This window comes from Pongo pygmaeus, chromosome 20 (assembly GCF_028885625.2).
Source record: "Pongo pygmaeus isolate AG05252 chromosome 20, NHGRI_mPonPyg2-v2.0_pri, whole genome shotgun sequence".
NCBI lineage: Eukaryota > Metazoa > Chordata > Mammalia > Primates > Hominidae > Pongo > Pongo pygmaeus.
Genome location: NC_072393.2, coordinates 540569 through 558456, shown reverse-complemented (window position 1 = coordinate 558456; position 17888 = coordinate 540569). Strand labels below are relative to the sequence as shown.

Here is a 17888-nt window from a genome sequence, read left to right as displayed (position 1 = left end):
GCGGAACGCAGCGAGGATACAGAAGATTTATTCAAAGTCCAGGTACAGACTGGCCAACCTGCCTCTAGAGCGTCCACAGCGAACACAGGGCTAGACAAGGGAGGAGTTTCTCAAACGGTTTTAATCGGTTCTCTCCGCATCACAAGCCATCGGGTAAGGCAACGGAATGTGCGTGGGGTCCCTGTGGCTCCGTGGTCACAATACTGAGCCTGGAATTGCTGTTAGCAAAATATACATTTGTGTCACCATAAAAAACCGCGCCGCTGCCCCTCGGGTCTCACAACAGGTATAAAAAATTATAAATATTTACACCCTTGTTACACTCTTTTACGGAAAGGGGATCCTAGGAGAGCCCCCGGGACAGGACGCGGGGGCGGTAGAAAGAGCACAGAGAAGACAGGAGGAGCGGCCCGCCTTCCGGGTCCCAGCATCAGAGGCAGGCAAAACACAGAAATGAGACTTTGGTCCAAAATTTGAAGGAAAAAAAAACCCTGAAAAAGTTTGAGAGCAAGTTTTCTAGGCGATTGCAGGTGAAGGCGTGGTGTAAGGCAACCGGAGGCGATGCCAGAGGCGGCGACACGCCCGCCCCTTCCCTGAAGCTCAGGGGCTCTAAGATCGGACCGGGGCTCCCTGTGCCTGACCCGCTGGGCGGCCCCGCCTGCTCTCTGGAAACTGGGTCCTGCCTGTGACTTAATTACAAGGAATAAAATAAAAGTAACAGCATACAAGGTAATACCACAAGGAAGTTTAGATTACACTCATACCATTGTATCATCTTGCTATAAAAAGTTACTTAAAACTATTTCTTTTGCATATAAATGAAGAAAGATTAGAATATTTGGTCAACTGGAAATATTGCTAGGCACAGACGTCTGCAACTGCAAAGTATATAATACAGAGATTACGACGACCAGCTCCGCAGCTGGAGCAGCGGGGAGCCCGCCTGGGGGCAGAAGGTAAGGCCCTGGGGGCGGGGTGGGGGAAAATCACGTGACTTGATTAGAGGGCTGGGGTTGGGGTGTCGCAGCCACCGCCGCCGCGCCCCAACTCCATGATCCTGCAGGAGCCGGCCAGGCCCCCTACCTCTCTCTGGTGCAACCCCCACCCCTTGGGTCCCCAGGACACCCCGGGGGGGGGGGTGTGGCTGCAGGAAGGCAGGATTTTTAAGGCACAAGGAAGCCAAGTCGTGGTCGGGGCGCCCACCTGCAGGCCCCACGCCCGACAGGCCCCACCAAGGCAAGGCCCGAGGGTCTGGCCCCGGGTGTGGAGGGCCGGGAACTCCCGCTGCCACAGTCACCAAGAGCCTGAGCTGTCCCCGTCACTGCAGGGTTAGCAAGGTGAACTAGATTTAATTTTTTTAAAAACAGGTAAACTGATTTCTCTTTAAAAAAATAAAATCTCTGGTCTGTTAAGGTCACTTCAGCTGCTTTTTAAAGTGGCTTTTCTCTGGAATGATGGAAGTTGTCGCCAGGGGGCCCGGCCGTTGGGGGCCTGTGCCCCTAGATGGTGGACTTGGAGAAGGAGACCCGCAGGTGGTGGTTCTCCCCGAGGTCGTGGTTGTGCAGGTCAATGAGGGCCTGGACCGCCTCCTCCACGGAGCCCATCTGGATCAGCGCCATCTTGCGGTCCTTCCTGCAAGACAGGGGGTCAGGGCCGGCCGCAGGGCAGCCCGTGGAGAGCCAGGCACAGCCCGCCTCATACTCACTGGAAGAACTTGAATCCTTTGACGACGCCCCCATTGCTGGAAAACAGGACCTTGAGATCCTCCTCGGAGACTGAGGGCCTGTGGGAGGAGAAAGGCGTGAGCCTGGGGCCGCGTGGGGGGCCGCCCAGTCGGGTCCGCAAGGCTTTCCCCAGAGTAGTTTTCAGAGGCCAGGGAAGGTGTAGGGCCTTTTAGGAGCCCAGAAATGGGGTATCAAATACACATCCACAACGGTCTGAAGCAACTTCTAACGAAACCAGGCATCTACAAGTTTGCAGAAACAGAATACCACGCTCCTCCACTTTTTTTTTTTTCAGACAGAATCTTGCTCTGTCACCCAGGCTAGAGCGCAGTGGCGTGATCTCAGCTCACCACAACCTCCGCCTGCAGGTTCAAGTGATTCTCCTGCCTCAGCCTCCCAAGTAGTTGGGATTACAGGCACGCGGCACCATGCCAGGCTGATTTTTTTATTTTTAGTAGAGACGGGTTTCACCAGGTTGGTGAGGTTGGCCAGGTTGGTCTCGAACTCCTGACCTCAGGTGATCTGCCTGCCTTGGCCTCCTAAAGTGAGGGGATGACAGGCGTGAGCCACTCTGCCAGGCCCCTTGTTGATTTTCTGATAACATTTCACAAGTAACATGTTAAATATCAAAGGGCTTACTACTACTGGTTGACATGCTTGGGGTCAGATGTACCTGCATTTCCAAATACTTGCATTATATATTTTTTACAGACAGGGTCTCACTCTGTCACCCAGCCTGAAGTGTGGCAGTGCAATCACAGCTCACTGCAACCTCAACCTCCTGAGCTCAAAGTGAACCTCCCACCTCAGCCTCCCAATCAGAAAGAACTGGGACCTGAGGTGCACACCACCACTCCTGGCTAATTTTAACCAATTTTTCTTGTAGAGACAGAGGTCTCACTTTATTGCTCAGGCTGGTCTTAACTCTTGGGTTCAAGTGATCCCCTGCCCAGCCCCCCGTAGTACTGGGATTACAGAGGTGTGCATTAGGCCAGGTGTGGTGGCTCCCACCTGTCATCCCAGCACTTTGGGAGGCCGAGGCGGGTTGATCACGAAATCAGGAGATTGAGAACATCCTGGCTAACATGGTGAAACCCCGTTTCCACTAAAAATACAAAAAATTGGCCGGGCGTGCTGGTGGGCACCTATAGTCCCAGCTACTCGAGAGGCTGAGGCAGGAGAATGGCGTGAACCCAGGAGGCAGAACTTGCAGAGATCCCGCCACTGCACTCCAGCCTGGGTGACAGAGCATGACTCCATCTCAAAATAAGTAAATAAATAAATAAATAAATGTGGCTAGGCACGGTGGCTCACACCTGTATCCCAGCACTTTGGGAGGCCGAAGCGGGTGGATCATGAGGTCAGGAGTTCGAGACCAGCCTGGCCAATATGGTGAAACCCCGTCTCTACTAAAAATACAAAAATTAGCCAGGTGTGGTTGTGCGTGCCTACAGTCCCAGCTACTTGGGAAGCTGAGGTGGGACAATCACTTGAACCCAAGAGGCGGAGGCTGCAGTGAACCGAGATTGTTCCACTGTACTCCAGCCTGAGTGACAGAGCAAGACTTCGTCTCAAAAAATAAAAATAAATAAATAAATGTATGCATTATACCTTCTCAGAGAAGCATCCCCTAAGCCAAAACCTCCAAAGTGTCCAATGATCCCCCTCCCTTGAGAAGCCCTCGGCTCAAGCTTCAGGCCTTGCAGTACTTCAGGTTTGGGACAAGAGGTGCCCGACCTGCACTCTGGAAACGCCAGAAGTCCACACGCTGACGCGGCAGGACAGTCAAGCAGAGCCCTTGCCCACCCCCGGCCCTGTGAGCCCCCCGGCCCAGCACTCACGGGATGTTGGAGAGGTGCAGTGTGGCCGAGGGCGGGAATATGTTCTGGAAGTTCTTGGAGCCCGGCTTCTTGAAGCGGTGCAGGGGTGAGTTGCCATAGTCCTTGGTCAGGCCCTGGTCCTCCTGGCCCTCGCGGGGCAGCTGCACGTTCTGGTGCTTTGAGAGCGTGATGCGGATGGGCTTCCCGTGCAGCTTGTGCCCGTTCAGGTGGCTCATAGCTGGGGGAGCAGCACCCACGTGACCAGGCGCCCGAGAGAGAACGCAGCCCCCGCCCCCGCCACCCCCGGGGCCGCTGGGCCTCTTACCCAGCTGGGCCTGGTTGCCGTCCGCCATCTGCACCAGAGCGTTCTCCTTCTTATTGAACAGGATCTTCACGCGCTGCACGTCACCGTAGACGCCTTCAAAAGCCCAGGGATGGGGCCTGAGTCGCCTGCCGCCTGCCCTGCCCATCTCCCCGTCAGCCCCGCCCCGCGCACCCCCACAAGGCCCGGCTCAGCCCGGCCGGGTTTGCTTTATCGGCCACTGCGGAGCTGCGTCTCGCAGCCACAGGGCGCGCTAACAGGAGCAGCTCCGTTCAGCAAAGTCATAGCATCCAGGACAGGTAAGCTGCCAGCGGTGGCCACAGTAGCATGCGCCACCGACGGGCCTAACTCTGAAAAGCATGCAGGGCGGTACACCATGCGTACGTATCTACGGGACCAAATAAAATTCGCAAACCGAAAGCAAACCGTAAAACGAGGCGGATGCCACGGAGCATCAGAGTGCCAAACCGCAAACTCATAATACGTCTCAGGGCATCCAAATCATCTCAATTAACGAAAACAAGGTAATAAAAGTGTGAACGATAACATACCGAAAAGAATAAAGAGGCTTTGGGGTGTGACTCTCTTTAGAGACAGCAGAGCAAGGCAGCGGAGGGACAGGGGAGAGGGAGAGGTCAAGGGGGGCGAGTTGCCAATCGTCCACACGAGGAAGACAGTCCCCGCAGGCGTGCAGTGGTTGATGGATGATGAAGTTGTCAGGATGTTAATATTCAAGGGCAGGTTGGTTTCCGGAGAGCAGGGTTTGAGGGGGAATTTTTGTTTTTTATTTGTTTATGTTTTTGTTTTGTTTCAAGCAACAACAGGAAGCAGAAGTACCGTGCAGTCAGTTGGCAAAGAAATTCCGGATCAGGGCAAGAAAAAAAATTGGGAAAGGGGAAGGGGAGAAAAGAAAAAAAAGTAGCAAAAAAACACAGGTCAGTAAATACATAAGAAAATCAGGTAGTGTTCTATCAGTCACACTCCACACACATTCCAGTTACAGGTTTACCTCGAGGGGCACACAGTAAGAAAAGCACCTTCACTCACATGCCGGCAGAGACAGCGCTGCTGGAGGGGCTCCCAGAAGCCGATCCCAACCACGCCCCCCAGGAGCGCGGGTGCAGCTCCGCTCGCGGCCACCTCAGCCAAGCCCTGCAGCAGCGCTGTCTCCCGCGGCTGTGGCACAAGTCAGTCTCTAAGGACGATTACAGGCGTGAAGGGAGATCGAGTCTGTTAGTGCACGGCCTCGCTGTGGGTCCCCTAGCTCAGGAGGAGCGGGAGGGACAGCACCCGGCTCGTGGTAAGAGGCAGAGGCAGGGAGTGCGTCCTGGGCCCCCGCGAGGGAGGGCCAGGCTGGGCACCGCCTTGAGGAAGTCACAGGAGTTGCCGGGAAACAGAACAGCCTGAAATGCTCATTCCAGGGATCCCATCCATCAAGAGTTACATATTTTGAGCCTCTTATTTCACCCAAGCTCTCCCCGAGGGGAACTTAACCATTCTGAGAAATAACAGATCCACCAGTTAAGTGACAGGCTCTCGTGCCACAGGGGCTGCCCACACCCTGCCGCGCTAACCCTATGTGTCCCGCTGACCGGCAGGGCGGCCTGCTGGGGCTCTGAACTGCACGCCCTGCTCAGCTCCAGTAACTTTTAGATTGCCTTTGGGTAACAAAAAAATAATTCATTGTGCATATCATGGAAGTGAAAACGCAAACCAAGATGCGAATTCAGGAAAACAGAAAAACTCAAGCCATCTTGGAAGAAGAGGTCTCAGCGCTGCGGCAGAGGGGCTGCCGGGGCAGAGGCGCAGACACAGCGAGGGGCGGCGCTGCTCCGGGACCCAAGACCGAGCACAACATCCCCTGCTCGCTCTTCCTGGAGGAACGGCGCGGAGGAAAAGCCCACGTACCTCTGGGTTGAGGTTGCTGACCAGCAATACAGAATTTCCCGCCCCCGCCAGGCCCGGGATGGCGATCCGGCCTGCTGCTGCAGCTGCTGCCGCCGCCGAGGGGATGGCCAGGGGGGCCAGGGCTCCATGGACGTTGGGAACGGAAAGGCCTGGAAAGGTAGGAGGTGACATGAGCAGCGGCGCCCCCACTCCACCGCAGAGTGGGAGAGGCCGACGCTCCCCGTCCTCATGCACCGAGGAGCCGAGCCGCGCGGGAGGCGGCCCTGGCTCTGGCCCTACCCCGGGTGCCTGTGGGGTCGCCCGACCCCCGCACAGCCACCCGCTGGCTCCTGCACCAGCGCCCGCCTCTCCTCACAGCACGGGCCGTGCCGGGCCTGGACTCCTCTGCATGCGCCCACAGCACAGAAAAGCTCCGGCTCCGCCAGCACAGACACGGGGCCCTCGGCAAGCAGGGCCTGTCCCGGGACCACCGCGCATGCGTGCCCACGCCTCCATGCAGACAAGGCGGCCGCGGGGCGGCGCTGCTCCGTCCACGGCCAGCACTCGGGCGGCCGGGCCCCGGTCCCAGAAGGGAAGCAGGAGGACGGCCACGCACACACGTCCCGCCGCCGGTCATGCTCCTCAGCCTCGGGCCACGCGCTTACCAGGCCACTCAAATTCAACTACTAGGGACACATCCCTCCAACCACTGGCGGTCCTCGCGCTCGCCCGGAGGTGCTTGAAGGGAACCAGACCACAAAGACTGTGCGGTTAGTGGGCTTCTGGCTGGCGCCGTCCACGCGTGGGCCTCCACAGCCCTGTCCTACCACTGCCCTGCTCTGTGGACGTGGCGTCCCCTCTCCCGGGAAGGGCCCCTGACCTGGCACTCGAGTGCCCAGTCCGCCCAGGCTGCCGCCGTGGATGCGGAGCTGCCTGGGAAGGTGGTGTGGGCATGCAGTCGCTGGGGAACCAAGACCAAGCGTTTGAATACCTGCAGCTTGAGGAATGGCAAAGGTGGGAGGGAAACCAGCTCCTGCATACGGAGAGGCTGAGATTATACCAGGTGCACCTAGAAATAAATGAGACACTAATCATCGCACCCACAACCTCCACCGCGAGCGGGCGCTGTGCTGCGGGATGGGCCCCAACCCGGCTGGCGGGCGGCCCCGACAGAGCCTTCGCGGGCAGATCCGCCGCTCCGGGGGGGGGGGGGCCGTGGTCCCGACGTGGGGGGCGCCGGACCGTGCTGTGCTGGCCGTGCAGAGAGCGGCAGGCGCATCACCCTGGTGCAGGGCCGGGCCCGTGCCGCTGGGACTCCGGACTGAGCGGCCCTAACAGACCACTCTGCACACTGGCGCCGCGTCGGGCAGCCTCTTACCGAAGGCCGCGGCCATGGTCTGGTCCAGCGAGGGCTGGCTGTCTCCGGAGGGCAGGTCTGGGCGCGTGTAGTCGCGGCTCTTGTCATTGTTGTACTTGACGTTGAGGCTGGTGAGCTTGGAAAAGTCGATGCGCAGCGTGCAGCAGGCGTTGTAGATGTTCTGCCCGTCCAGCGACTGAGGGGAGAGGGAACGTGAGACGTGGCTGGGCCAGGGCCAGGGCCAGGGCGGGCGCCGTCCTGGGAGCCCCACTCACCAGCTTGGCGTGCTGGGCGCTCACGGGGTCCGCGTACTGCAGCAGGGCCTGGAACTGGTTGTTCTTGGTGAAGGTGATAATCTTCAACACTGTGCCAAACTTGGAGAAAATCTGCAGGTCCCAGGCCACAGCATGAGCTCCTACCCAGCACCCACCAGCCCTGCCAGGCCCCTCCCGTGTGCCTGTGCCCACAGCAATAGCAGCCTGACCAAGCCCGAGCTGCCCCGGCGGTGACGGGGCCACCTCACCTGGTGCAGCACATCCAGGGTCACAGGGTAGAAGAGGTTCTCCACGATGATCCTGAGCACGGGGCTCTGCCCCGCCATCGCCATCCCTGCGTCCACGGCCGCCGCCGAGGCAGCCAAGGCCAGGTTCCCCGACTGGACCGAGTTCACAGCCTGCAGGGCCGCCTGGGCCCGCTGTGGGAGACACAGCCGTGAGTCCCTGGCCCCTGCGGCTGGACCCACCCCTGAGGTCCCCGGGCTGCTGGGGTCCGCCACAGGGCCACGCACCGCCTGGTTGGGGGAGCTGTCGGTCTTCAGCTCCTTGTGGTTGGAGAACTGGATGTAGATGGGCTGGCCGCGCAGCACGGGCGTCACCGAGGTGTAGTAGTTGACCATGGTGTTGGCAGCCTCCTCCGTGTTCATCTCGATGAAGGCCTGTGGGGGAGGCAGTGAGCGCTGGGCCCTCCTCCTCCCCGCCTGCGCGGTGCGAGCGCCCCGGAGAAACGCGGCTCAGGTACCTGGTTTTTCCCCTTCAGCATCAGGAGGTTGGTGACCTTCCCAAAGGGCAGCCCCAGGGAGATGACTTCCCCTTCTGTGACGTCGATGGGGAGCTTCCGGATGTGGATCACTCTAGAGGGGACGCCGGCGCTTCTGCTGTCACCTTTGAACTTCTTGCTGTCATTTCCGTTTGCTGAAAAGGGGGTGCCATGAGACGCAGGCACCAACTCGCAGGAGCCCACAGAGGAAGGTCCCTGCTAGCCCCCTAGAGCCCTGCTTGCTACGGAGACCAACCCTGAGCCCCAGGAGGATGCATGTGAACCAGCAGCGCGTGAGGCCAAGGCCCGCACAGTCAGGACCCCTGCTCCTGACAACCCGCCCACAGGTCCAAGTGCCAGCCTGGACCATCCATCCAGCGCCTCCCTAGAAATTCTCTGTAGCGAGAACTTGGACCTGGGCCTGTAGCGTGGACCATGGGCCTCTGCAGTTTGAGATAGAAGGTAGAGTCCCAGAACAAGAACGTAAGGTTGTTCCAGGGAAAGACACCCACGGGTCTTGCCCTGGGCCGAGTCCGGGCCTTACCTGCAGAGGCCGAGTTGCTGCTCATGATAAACGGTCCGTTAGTGACACAAGTAGAGAAAAGCTCGTCAGATCCCCGCTGCAAGAGAAGGGAAAACGCGGAGCTGCACTTCCCGCCAAGCCAGAGCCTCCCTTCCCCACCGGCCGGCCCCGCTCCCGCTTGGGCTGCCTGGGGTCCCAGACCCCCAACCCACACCCATACCCACGCTTCCACGGCAGGGCAGCCCGAACGCAGACCCAGGCCTGTCTCCAGAAACACCCCCAGGCCATGGACACGCACAGCACCCCACAGCTCCACAACCAAGACACTGCTCCTTTTTCCAAATTCTGGAAGCCCTGGGTACTCAGCCAGTGTGGGGCTGGGAGGCTCTCAGCTACGGAGGGCACCGCGTACACTATCTCCACGGCCAACTCTGCTGTGGACATGGCCTCACTGTGCTGCTGGCCGCCCTGGGCACAGGCCTGGGGCCTCAGCCACCAGCCAGCAGGGCAGGGGACCCATTCCATGGAGCCAGCCTCCCCAGCAGCACACGGCAGGGCCCAGGCAACTGTCCTCACTTCTGGTGGCCTCGCAGGAGAACCAAATTATAGCGCCGCCTCCCTCACTCTCGCAGGAGCCCCTCCTCTCCTGTTTTCCAGCCCAGTAAGGAAACCCGACCTCCGTCTCTGCACACGCAAGACTGAGGACTAGAGACACGGCCTCCCCGCGCAGTGATCTGCTGGTATCGCGGCTGTGACTAGGGCCAGGGGGAGCTCCTCAGCGGCTCCATCACTTCTGACCTGTCCATTTTCTCTCCAGAAACAATCTATTCACTGGTTATTTCTACGTAATTGGATCAACTTCTAAGAATTGCACTAGACTGATCCTAGGCTCAGGACGGCAGACTCCCCCCGCAGCCCGCTGCAAGGATTGAAGACACACGTTTATTCAAAGAGTGAAATTGGAGGAGACGCTGGTTACGGCCCTTAGTTACACGGAAAACAAAGCTCAGGTCTGAGGACCTTGGAGCACAGGCGCTTGGTCTGCAAAGCCGGCCTCTGCAGGCACTGAGGGCAGCGCCCAGGCCCCCCAGGACAAGGCCATCCCAGGGAACAAAGGAGCCTCCATCTCCCTTATCAGGAGTGAGGCCAAGAGCCTGCCCCCACCTGCTGAGGGGCCCAGGGCCATCACATCAGAAGGAACCAGTGGATGTCACACCCTGTCCCCCCTCAGACAACCCCCAGCTCCACACACCCCCATGCCTGGTCAAGGAGCTGCCCCCACGCCACCTCCCGGAGCCTGCTCCATGCGCCCCCACACCTGGCCAGAGAGCCCCCACCAACGCTGGCCTCCCCGAGCCTGCGCTTGGTCTTCTCTTAAGGCTGCCTCCCCTCCACCCACGTTCAGCTCCACTCCTGCCCTGGCCCTGGCTCAAGAGCTTCCTGGAAAGAAGGCTGCCTGAGCCTCCAAAGCCCCACAGCTGCCTCCTCCCGACGCGGGCGGCAAGAGCCTCAGGAGACTCCAGCACCTGCTCAAGGAGGACGGGGAACAGGGAACGGCCCCTGCCAATGAGACCTCTAACTGCAGCCCTGAGCCCCCCACCAATCCCACAAGCACCCAGAGCGTCACCAAACAAGCAAGCAGCCACAAGGGCCGGAACCAGGAATCGCTCAGGCTCCACAGGCCCGGCGCCCACCCAAATGGCACCTGTCAGTCCCCAAGACTTTAGGGTCAAAGAATGAACAGTGTCCAGTGTCAGGGCGGCTCTGAGGTTCCGGCCGGACACAAATGAAGCCAAATACTGAAAACAGACCCTCGAGTCCTCTCCTCGCTTTCAGAGTCTGGGGCCCCCTATGAGCACAAGGCGGGGCTGCGCAGGCCCAGGGGAAAGGGATCAGAGCCAGCCGCCTCAGGTGGAAACCACGCGATCAGAAAACACAGCAGTACCAGGACGGGAAGGGAGGACGGGTGCACCTGAGATGCAGGGCCTCTAGCTTCCAGCCTCCCCCCCCACAGGAAGTCGCTTCCTGTCTCCTCTCACCTCCAGCTCAGAGGCTGGGGGAACCCAGGAGCCGACCCCATCTAGGACACCAGGGCTGGTCCTCCCCAAGCTGGACAGCGGCCAGGCGCCCATGCTGCTCCCCTGTGCTGGCCGCACAAACCTTAAAAAGGGCATCTTGGACCCTGTCTCTGAGTGGAGTGGTAGGCGGGGCACCTTCCTCTGAGCGGTCCTCTTGGCCGCCTGCCTGAAGCCCTAATCTCATTCCCATGGCCAAGTGGCCTGGCATTGCCCACAACTGTCTGTGGCAGCAAACTCCGCGCCTGCCCAGGCCTGCTTGGCTCAGCTCAGCAGCGCCCCAGCACAACGGAAGGGACACCTGGAGGCTCCGAGGCTCCACAGCGCAGCAACCAGGAGACACAAGCTGGGCCTAGCGCCTCCACTGCCTTCACAGCAGCTGCTGGTTACCCCAGGAGGGTCCCTTCAGGGCACCTGTCCTGAAGCACAGATTGACAGGAAACGCCCCAGGACTTCCAGTCTTCAGCTGGGGCCCTGCAGTGCGGGTCCTAGGTGTCTTTAACCCCACACTGAACAAGAGCTTGCTCTGTCCCGGGCTAAAGGACAGTGTAGCCAGGTGTGGGCCCAGGTCAGCCAAGGGCTCCCTGGTGGTGGAGGGAGGGGGGGGTTATCATCTGGGTCAGGGTACTGCCTCGCCCTCCTACCAGGGCCTGCACCCAGCAGGAGCCCTAACCCTGCCCTGTGGCAAAATCCCTACCGCAGGCTTCATGTGCTGGCTGAGCTTCAACGTCCCAGCCAACGAGCCCCCTAAGAACTGCAGAGGAGGGCTCCAGGACCACCCGATGGAAGCTGAGGGCCACTTCAGCTGGAAAGCAGGCCCACAGAAGCAGGGAAAAGATGACTGCCTACAAGCCAGACACATCTAGGGATTATTGCAAATGCTTCAGATGAAAGTACCTCTCCCTCCTCCCACACTGAACAAACAGGTTTTATCTCCAGGAAGATCGGGACAGGCAGCGTGTAAAGACAGCAGTCCACTTGGGAAAAACCGAAACCTGGCCCAGGCACCACCGCTGACTGACCAGAAACCAGCTGGCTGCTGGCTCAGGACGCCACCACTGTGGGCTCACCCTGCAGGAGGCTCTCGGGGGACAAGCCCTGAAGTCGAGCCCCCTCAACTCACAATGACGAGCAGAATCATTAACCAACTACCCCAGCTAAGCGAGGACTACAGCTCCCTCGAGAATCGTCTCCCCAGGACCTTATTCTTCTCCAGGTTCTGACCCCCTTTCCTTACACGCTTAGCCCTGGCCTCACCCTCCACGGGGCTGCAAGATTCACACACACCAGAGATGTGGCACATTCATTTTTCTCTTGCCCCAAACAACACCTTTGACAGTTTGCTGTTGTTCTGACCAGATGCCATCAAAAGATACTTAATGTCAGCCGGGTCTGGCGGCTCACAACTGTAATCCCAGCACTTTGGGAGGCCAAAGGGGGGTGCATCACCTGAGTTCCAGACCAACCTGGCCAACAATGGCGAAACCCCATCTTTACTTAAAAAAAAAAAAAAAACAACCAAAAATTAGCTAGGCATGGTGGTGGGCACCTGTCATCCCGGCTACTCAAGAGGTTGAGGCAGGAGAATCACTTGAACCCGAGGTGGAGGTTGCAGTGAGCCAAGATCGCGCCACTGCACTCCAGCCTGGTGACAAAGCAAGACTCCATCTCAAGAAAACAAAAAACAAACAAACAAAAAAACTTAACGTCAAAATCAACCAGTAAATGCCCATCCCAGCCACTCAAACAGGCTGGAGTCTGTCCAGGTCCCCTCCACAGCCAGGTGGCTCTTTTCCTATCAAAACCAAGAGTCCCCCTGGCAGCCACAACATGAGGTACCCACTGAACGGCACGATTCCAGCCTCTAGAGGCAGAAGTTCCAAAGGCAGGCCTGGGGCACGCAGAGCCCTCGCTGCTGAGAGCAAGAACTCAAGAGCAGCTCAGATTCCAAACCTGAGGGGCAGCCAGCAAACCCAAGCCCCCAAAACTCACGGGCACTGGAGCCCGGGGTTCAAACCCTACCGCCCAACTCCAGATTCCAGACCAAGGGTAGCGTGCCCCTTAGGAATGGAAAGGCGCTCTCTAGCCAACGCAGCAGCGCTGGGGGGTGGCCCCCGGGGTCGCACAAGGTCAGAGGAGCGTCACGGAGAAGCAAAGTGAGAAGTGCCTACCTTTGTACCAACGGCTATATCTGGGACAATGCTGTAGAGAGAGAGAAAGGAGACAACGTTAGCCTGGTAGCCACTCAGCAGCAGGAGCACCCGGCTGTCCCGGGGCCAGGAGAGCCCGGAGGTCCCTGCAGCCGCCACCTCCGCAGGGCTCCCTCTGGCTGCACGAGGCCCCGCTAGAGAAAGCTCAGAAGGGCAGGGAAGTGAGCCGTCCACTTGACTGCAACTTGAAAAGGGGCCACCATTGTCCTTTGGCGCCCCTCCCTCCCAGCAGGACCCCAGGCCCCACCTCTGGACTAGGCCCCACACGTCCCAAGACAAAGACACCCCCCCCCCGGAAGCCCCGAGGAATGCTAGATGCCGCTGAGAGATTCAAGGGCTGCTGTGTGCTTTCCAGAAAATTGGAAACGCCTCGGAGAGGCTGAAACTGGCAAACTCACAGGCCTGGGCCAGAGCTTCCGCCCGGGTGGGGGTGCCCCCCAAGAGGGTGCCTCTCAGCAGAGTGGAGCCCGATCCACCGAGGAGAGCGGGTGGCGGCCGTGGAAACCGTTAATAAAAATTAACAGACCGACCAGAACACAGCCTCAGTTACTGATCAACCCGAGCCCCGCCCGACCCGACTCTCCCTCCTCGGGACACCCCGGGGGGAAGGTGGGAAGAAAGCCGGACTGCCCGAGGCCCTCCCCTCATCCCCGGCCAACTCCTGACCCAACAGTGAGCTCCCCACGGCTTCTACGGGGCCACTGCAACTCCCGGCGAGGCCCTAAGTGACTTGGAGCGTCCGTCGGAAGGGCAGCCTCCGGGCCTCCTGCCTCACTCCGGGAGGCGAGTGCGCGGCCCCCAAGCCCGCAGTGCCGGGTCCGAGAGCGGGGAGCCCTCGTCTCGCCGTCTGCAGGACCCACCTTCCCGAACGCATGCTAAGGGGTCCAGACCCACTCTAGGGCTGCGCCTCTTCCTCTGACACCACGGACTGCACGGACCACGTCCTAACAGACTTTTAAAAGTGACTGAGCCCAAGAAAAACTTCTCAGGAAAACGGAAAGAATGCGAAACATCTCCAGCCTCTCCCGTTTCCTATTCCCAGGGAGGGCCTCGCGCAGGAAGCGCTCGGCGGGACACGGCCTTTCTGCAGGGGGCTCCCACCTCTCCCAAGGGAAGCCCGCCCAGCAAAGCCGCCCGGAAAGGCTGCCCCAGCCCGAGAGCCAGGAAGGCCCCTCCCCATGATGGCGCCCGCGGGGGTCCCTGGAAAGGCCCCTCCGATCCCGGGGCGGAGGACAGGCCCTCGGGGCGGCCGCCTCTCTCCCGAGATCACCGAAACCCCTTGGCCGCGGCCCGGGGCGCACGGGGGGACAGGGGTAGGGCGGGGAGCGCAGCGACTCGGGCCCGCGGCGAGGCCCCGGCGCCAGCTTTCCCTCCCGGCGACCGCCCCAGCCCCGCCTGCCCTTCCGGGGCTGCGCCGGGGGCAGAGTCCGGGCGGCGGGAAAGGCGCGCGCCCCCGACGGTGGCCGCGCACGCGCGCTGGGGCCAACGGGGACGCGCGACGGGCTACGCAGGCGCACGAGAGGCGCGGACGGGAGGCGGGAAGGGCCATCCGGGCGCGCGAGGGCCGGACGGGAAGCGGGAAGGGCCGCGCGCCGCCGAGGCGGGGCAAAGGCGAAGTGCGGAGCCGCGCGCGGAGGGGGAGGGGCGCGGGAGGCCGCGTGCGCTCGGGACGGGAAGAGCGGGGGCCGGAAGCGGGCCGGGCGGGGGATGGGGACGCGGCCAGACCCCCGGGAAGCCCCTGACCCGCCCCGCGCCCGCGCCCGCCACGCGGAGAGGAAAGGGAGAGCCCGCCGCCCCCTCCCGCCCGGGAGGCGGCGAGATCGGCCCCGGGGACGCCAGCGCGGCGGCGGGGGCAGGGCTGCGGCGCGGGGAGGGCGGCGGGGCGCGGGGCGAGGTGCGACTCACCCGTCCATGGCACACAGAGCAGACCCGCGGGGGACGGAGTGGAGGCGCCGGAATAGCAGGAACCGACCCAACGGCTCCGAGTTATAGACTCACAAAATGGCGGAGACGCCCGCACACGTCCCCCGCGCGCGCTGCCCATTGGCTCCCGCTGCAGCCTGGGGGCGGGGAGAGCCCCGCGGGCCCCCGCCAGCACCTTCCACTGGCCAGAAGGCCGCGCGGGGGCGGGACCCAGAGAAATCGCAGGCGCCTATTGGGGGAGGCGGTGATTCCTCAAGGCCGAAGGCGGAAACGGCCTGTGGAGTCGGGGGAGGGGGAGAAAATGGGAGCACGTGACGGCGTCTGAGCCAGTCAGCTGGCGCGTGGCTTTGAGGGAGACGCCATCTTGAGAGTGGGTACGTGGCGAGTCAGGCGGCGGGAAGCGTGCTTGGCCCAGGCTGCCGCCATCTTGCAAGTGGGCAGGACCCGCCCGCCTGGGCCGGGAGGGCAAAGGGAGTCGCGTCGCCATCTTGGAGTCGGGCAGGAAACTCTCAGGGCTCCATGTTGCTTGTGGGCACATGGCCAAAAAGTCCGATTCAAACCGAGCGCTCACATCTGGGTGATCGCGCGGGGAGGGAAAGGCCGCGTCGCGTCCCGGACACGCCAGGGCTGTTTCCACGATGGCCACAGACACTGCGGGCGCGCCATGATCCGGGGTCACCCCCGACCATTCTTTGTTTGCCCCGGAACAGCGAATCCCGACTGCGGGGATGGGGAAACTGAGGTCCGGGCCCCGCACAGTCCGCGGCCGCCCGCCTACAGCTGGGAAAACTGAGGCCTGGACCTTGCACAGTCCTTGGCCGCCCGCCTACAGCTGGGGAAATTGAGGCCTGGACCTTGTACAGTGGGCGGCCGCCCGCTTACAGCTGGGGAAACTGAGGCCTGGACTTTGCACAGTCCGCGGCCAACGGCCTAAAGCTGGGGAAACTGAGGTCCAGGCCACACACAGTCCACGGCCGCCCCGCCTACAGCTGGAGAAACTGAGGCCCAGGCCACACACAGTCCACGGCCATCCGCCTACAGCTGGGGAAACTGAGGCCCAGGCCACACACAGTCCACAGCCATCCGCCTACAGCTGGAGAAACTGAGGCCCGGGCCCCGTACAATCCGAGGCCGCCCGCCTACAGCTGGGGAAACTGAGGCCCAGGCCACACACAGTCCACGGCCACCCTCCTACAGCTGGGGAAACTGAGGCCCGAGCCCCGTACAGTCCACGGCCCACTGACCTACAGCTGGGGAAACTGTGGCCTGGACCTTGTACAGTTCGAGGCTGCCAGCCTACGGCTGGGGAAACTGAGGGCCAGGCTCAGCAGGGTCACCAGGAGGGTCCCTCCCGGGCCACCATCCCAGCAGCAGAAAACACCCTAAACTAATGTTCCCAGGAGCGCTGATCACATAAAGAGTCCGACAGAGCTGTGGGAGTGCCTGTCGGGGAGGCCAGGTCAGCGGGTTGGGAGCCATCCCAGGGTGAGGGGATGACCCCGGCCCTCCATACCTGGGACCCTCACGGGAGGCTGCAGTTGGAAGCCGGAGCAGTTCCCGGCCCGAGGTAGGCACTGCCCCCTAAATAGAATTAGCGGGATTTAGTCCATGCTGAAAGGGGGGTTTTTCATTAGCACCAACCTACGGAGGGAGAAAACATGACAATTCTCGTTTCCCCAAATCCAGGAGAGCCTAGCGCCCTGCTTCTGTGGCGTGTTTTATTCCAGCAGTGCTGCATTTCAGGCCGGGGCCTGGCGTGGGCCCAGGAGCCTTGGAGCCCCGCCGGGCGTCCGGTGCCAGAGGATTCCAGCCGGGATTAGGGGTGGCCGCCGAGCTCCATGGAGGCCTTGCACGGCAAGGTCCTTTGCCCCGAACCAGCTGGTCATCGGAGACTCACCAAGAGCCATCTGCAGCCAGGGTCACTCATCAGGAATGTCCTGTGGATTTGGGAGAAGCCCAGTGTGTTACTGTGGATTTGCTCCCCTGGAGACCCCCATCCTCACACCACCAGAGTGAGCCGCTTCTGTCTGTTCGTGGAGTGCCTGGGATGGGCCCCGCCCTGAAAGCAGACAGGCAGGGTCCGGGGGTCTGAGTGGCAGCTGGCAGCAGTAGAGACCACCAGGTTCCAAGCACCAGTCTAACCCATCGGAATCGTGTTAAAACCCACTTCCAATCGTGGCCCCGCCAGGGCTCCTGTGTCTTGCTCAAAGTATAAACCCAAGGCCACCCCTTACCCCGCAAGCCCCACATCACCAGCCACCTGTCCAGTTCCTTTTTTTATTTTTATTTTTTTAAGACAGTGTCTGGCCGGGTGCAATGGCTCACACCTGTAATCCCAGCACTCTGGGAGGCCGAGGCTAGTGGATCACCTGAGGTCAAAGTTCAAGACCAGCCTGGCCGACATGGAGAAACCTCCTCTGTACTAAAAATACAAAAATTCGCTGGGCGTGGTGGTGCACGCCCTATAATCCCAGCTCCTCGGGAGGCTGAGGCAGGAGAATCGCTTGAACCCGGGAGGTGGAGGTTGCAGTGAGCCGAGATTGCGCCATTGCACTCCAGCCTGGGCAACAGGAGTGAAACTCTGTCTCTAAAAAACAAAAACGAAAACAAATGCCTGTCATCCCAGCACTTTGGGAGGCCGAGGCAGGCGGATCACGAGGCCAAGAGGCTGAGACCATCCTGGCCAACATGGTGAAAGCCCGTTTCCACTAAAAATACAAAAATTTGCCGGGCGTGGTGGTTTGCTCCTGTAATCCCAGCTACTCGGGAGACTGAGGCGGGAGAATCACTTGAGCAGGAGGCGGAGGCTGCAGTGAGCCTAGATTACGCCACTGTACTCCAGCCTGGATAACAGAGTGACACGCCATCTCAAAAAAAAAAAGTAAAAATAAAAAAATAAAAGGTATGTCCTGGAATTTAGGGTCTACCTGCAGACTCCAAGATGATCTCATCTCAAGACACTTAATGGTACCTTCAAAGACTGGCGTTCCAAATGAAGCCTTGTTCACGGGT

General features: G+C 60.6%; 1 protein-coding gene across 4 annotated transcripts; it reads right to left on the bottom strand.

The window, feature by feature from the left end:
- Positions 1–12: 12 nt before the first annotated feature.
- PTBP1 (polypyrimidine tract binding protein 1) lies at positions 13–15152 on the bottom strand. Of its 4 annotated transcripts, none has more exons than XM_054473543.2 (15): positions 14859–15152; positions 12915–12945; positions 8690–8765; positions 8128–8300; positions 7898–8044; positions 7634–7804; positions 7386–7496; positions 7132–7306; positions 6745–6822; positions 5775–5923; positions 4418–4451; positions 3870–3962; positions 3566–3782; positions 1706–1783; positions 13–1632 (listed from the first exon to the last, which is right to left on the bottom strand). In XM_054473543.2, the coding sequence occupies exons 1-15, from the start codon at positions 14864–14866 to the stop codon at positions 1500–1502; spliced, it is 1674 nt and encodes a 557-aa protein (XP_054329518.2). In that variant the 5' UTR covers positions 14867–15152; the 3' UTR covers positions 13–1499. The 4 variants fall into 4 exon arrangements, with proteins under 4 accessions (XP_054329518.2, XP_054329517.2, XP_054329520.2 ...); XM_054473542.2 differs by lacking the exon at positions 14859–15152 and adding an exon at positions 13814–14405; XM_054473545.2 differs by lacking the exon at positions 6745–6822 and having other exon boundaries at positions 14859–15092.
- Between the last annotated feature and the right edge of the window lie 2736 nt (positions 15153–17888).

Bases quoted from the DNA above. Each gene is read 5' to 3' on its own strand.
- PTBP1 (XM_054473542.2), bottom strand. The intron at 8,766-12,914 runs GTAGGCACTTCT...CTTCTCTTGCAG, and splicing joins ATATAGCCGTTGGTACAAAG to CGGGGATCTGACGAGCTTTT. The intron at 3,783-3,869 runs GTAAGAGGCCCA...CTGCTCCCCCAG, and splicing joins CGGCAACCAGGCCCAGCTGG to CTATGAGCCACCTGAACGGG.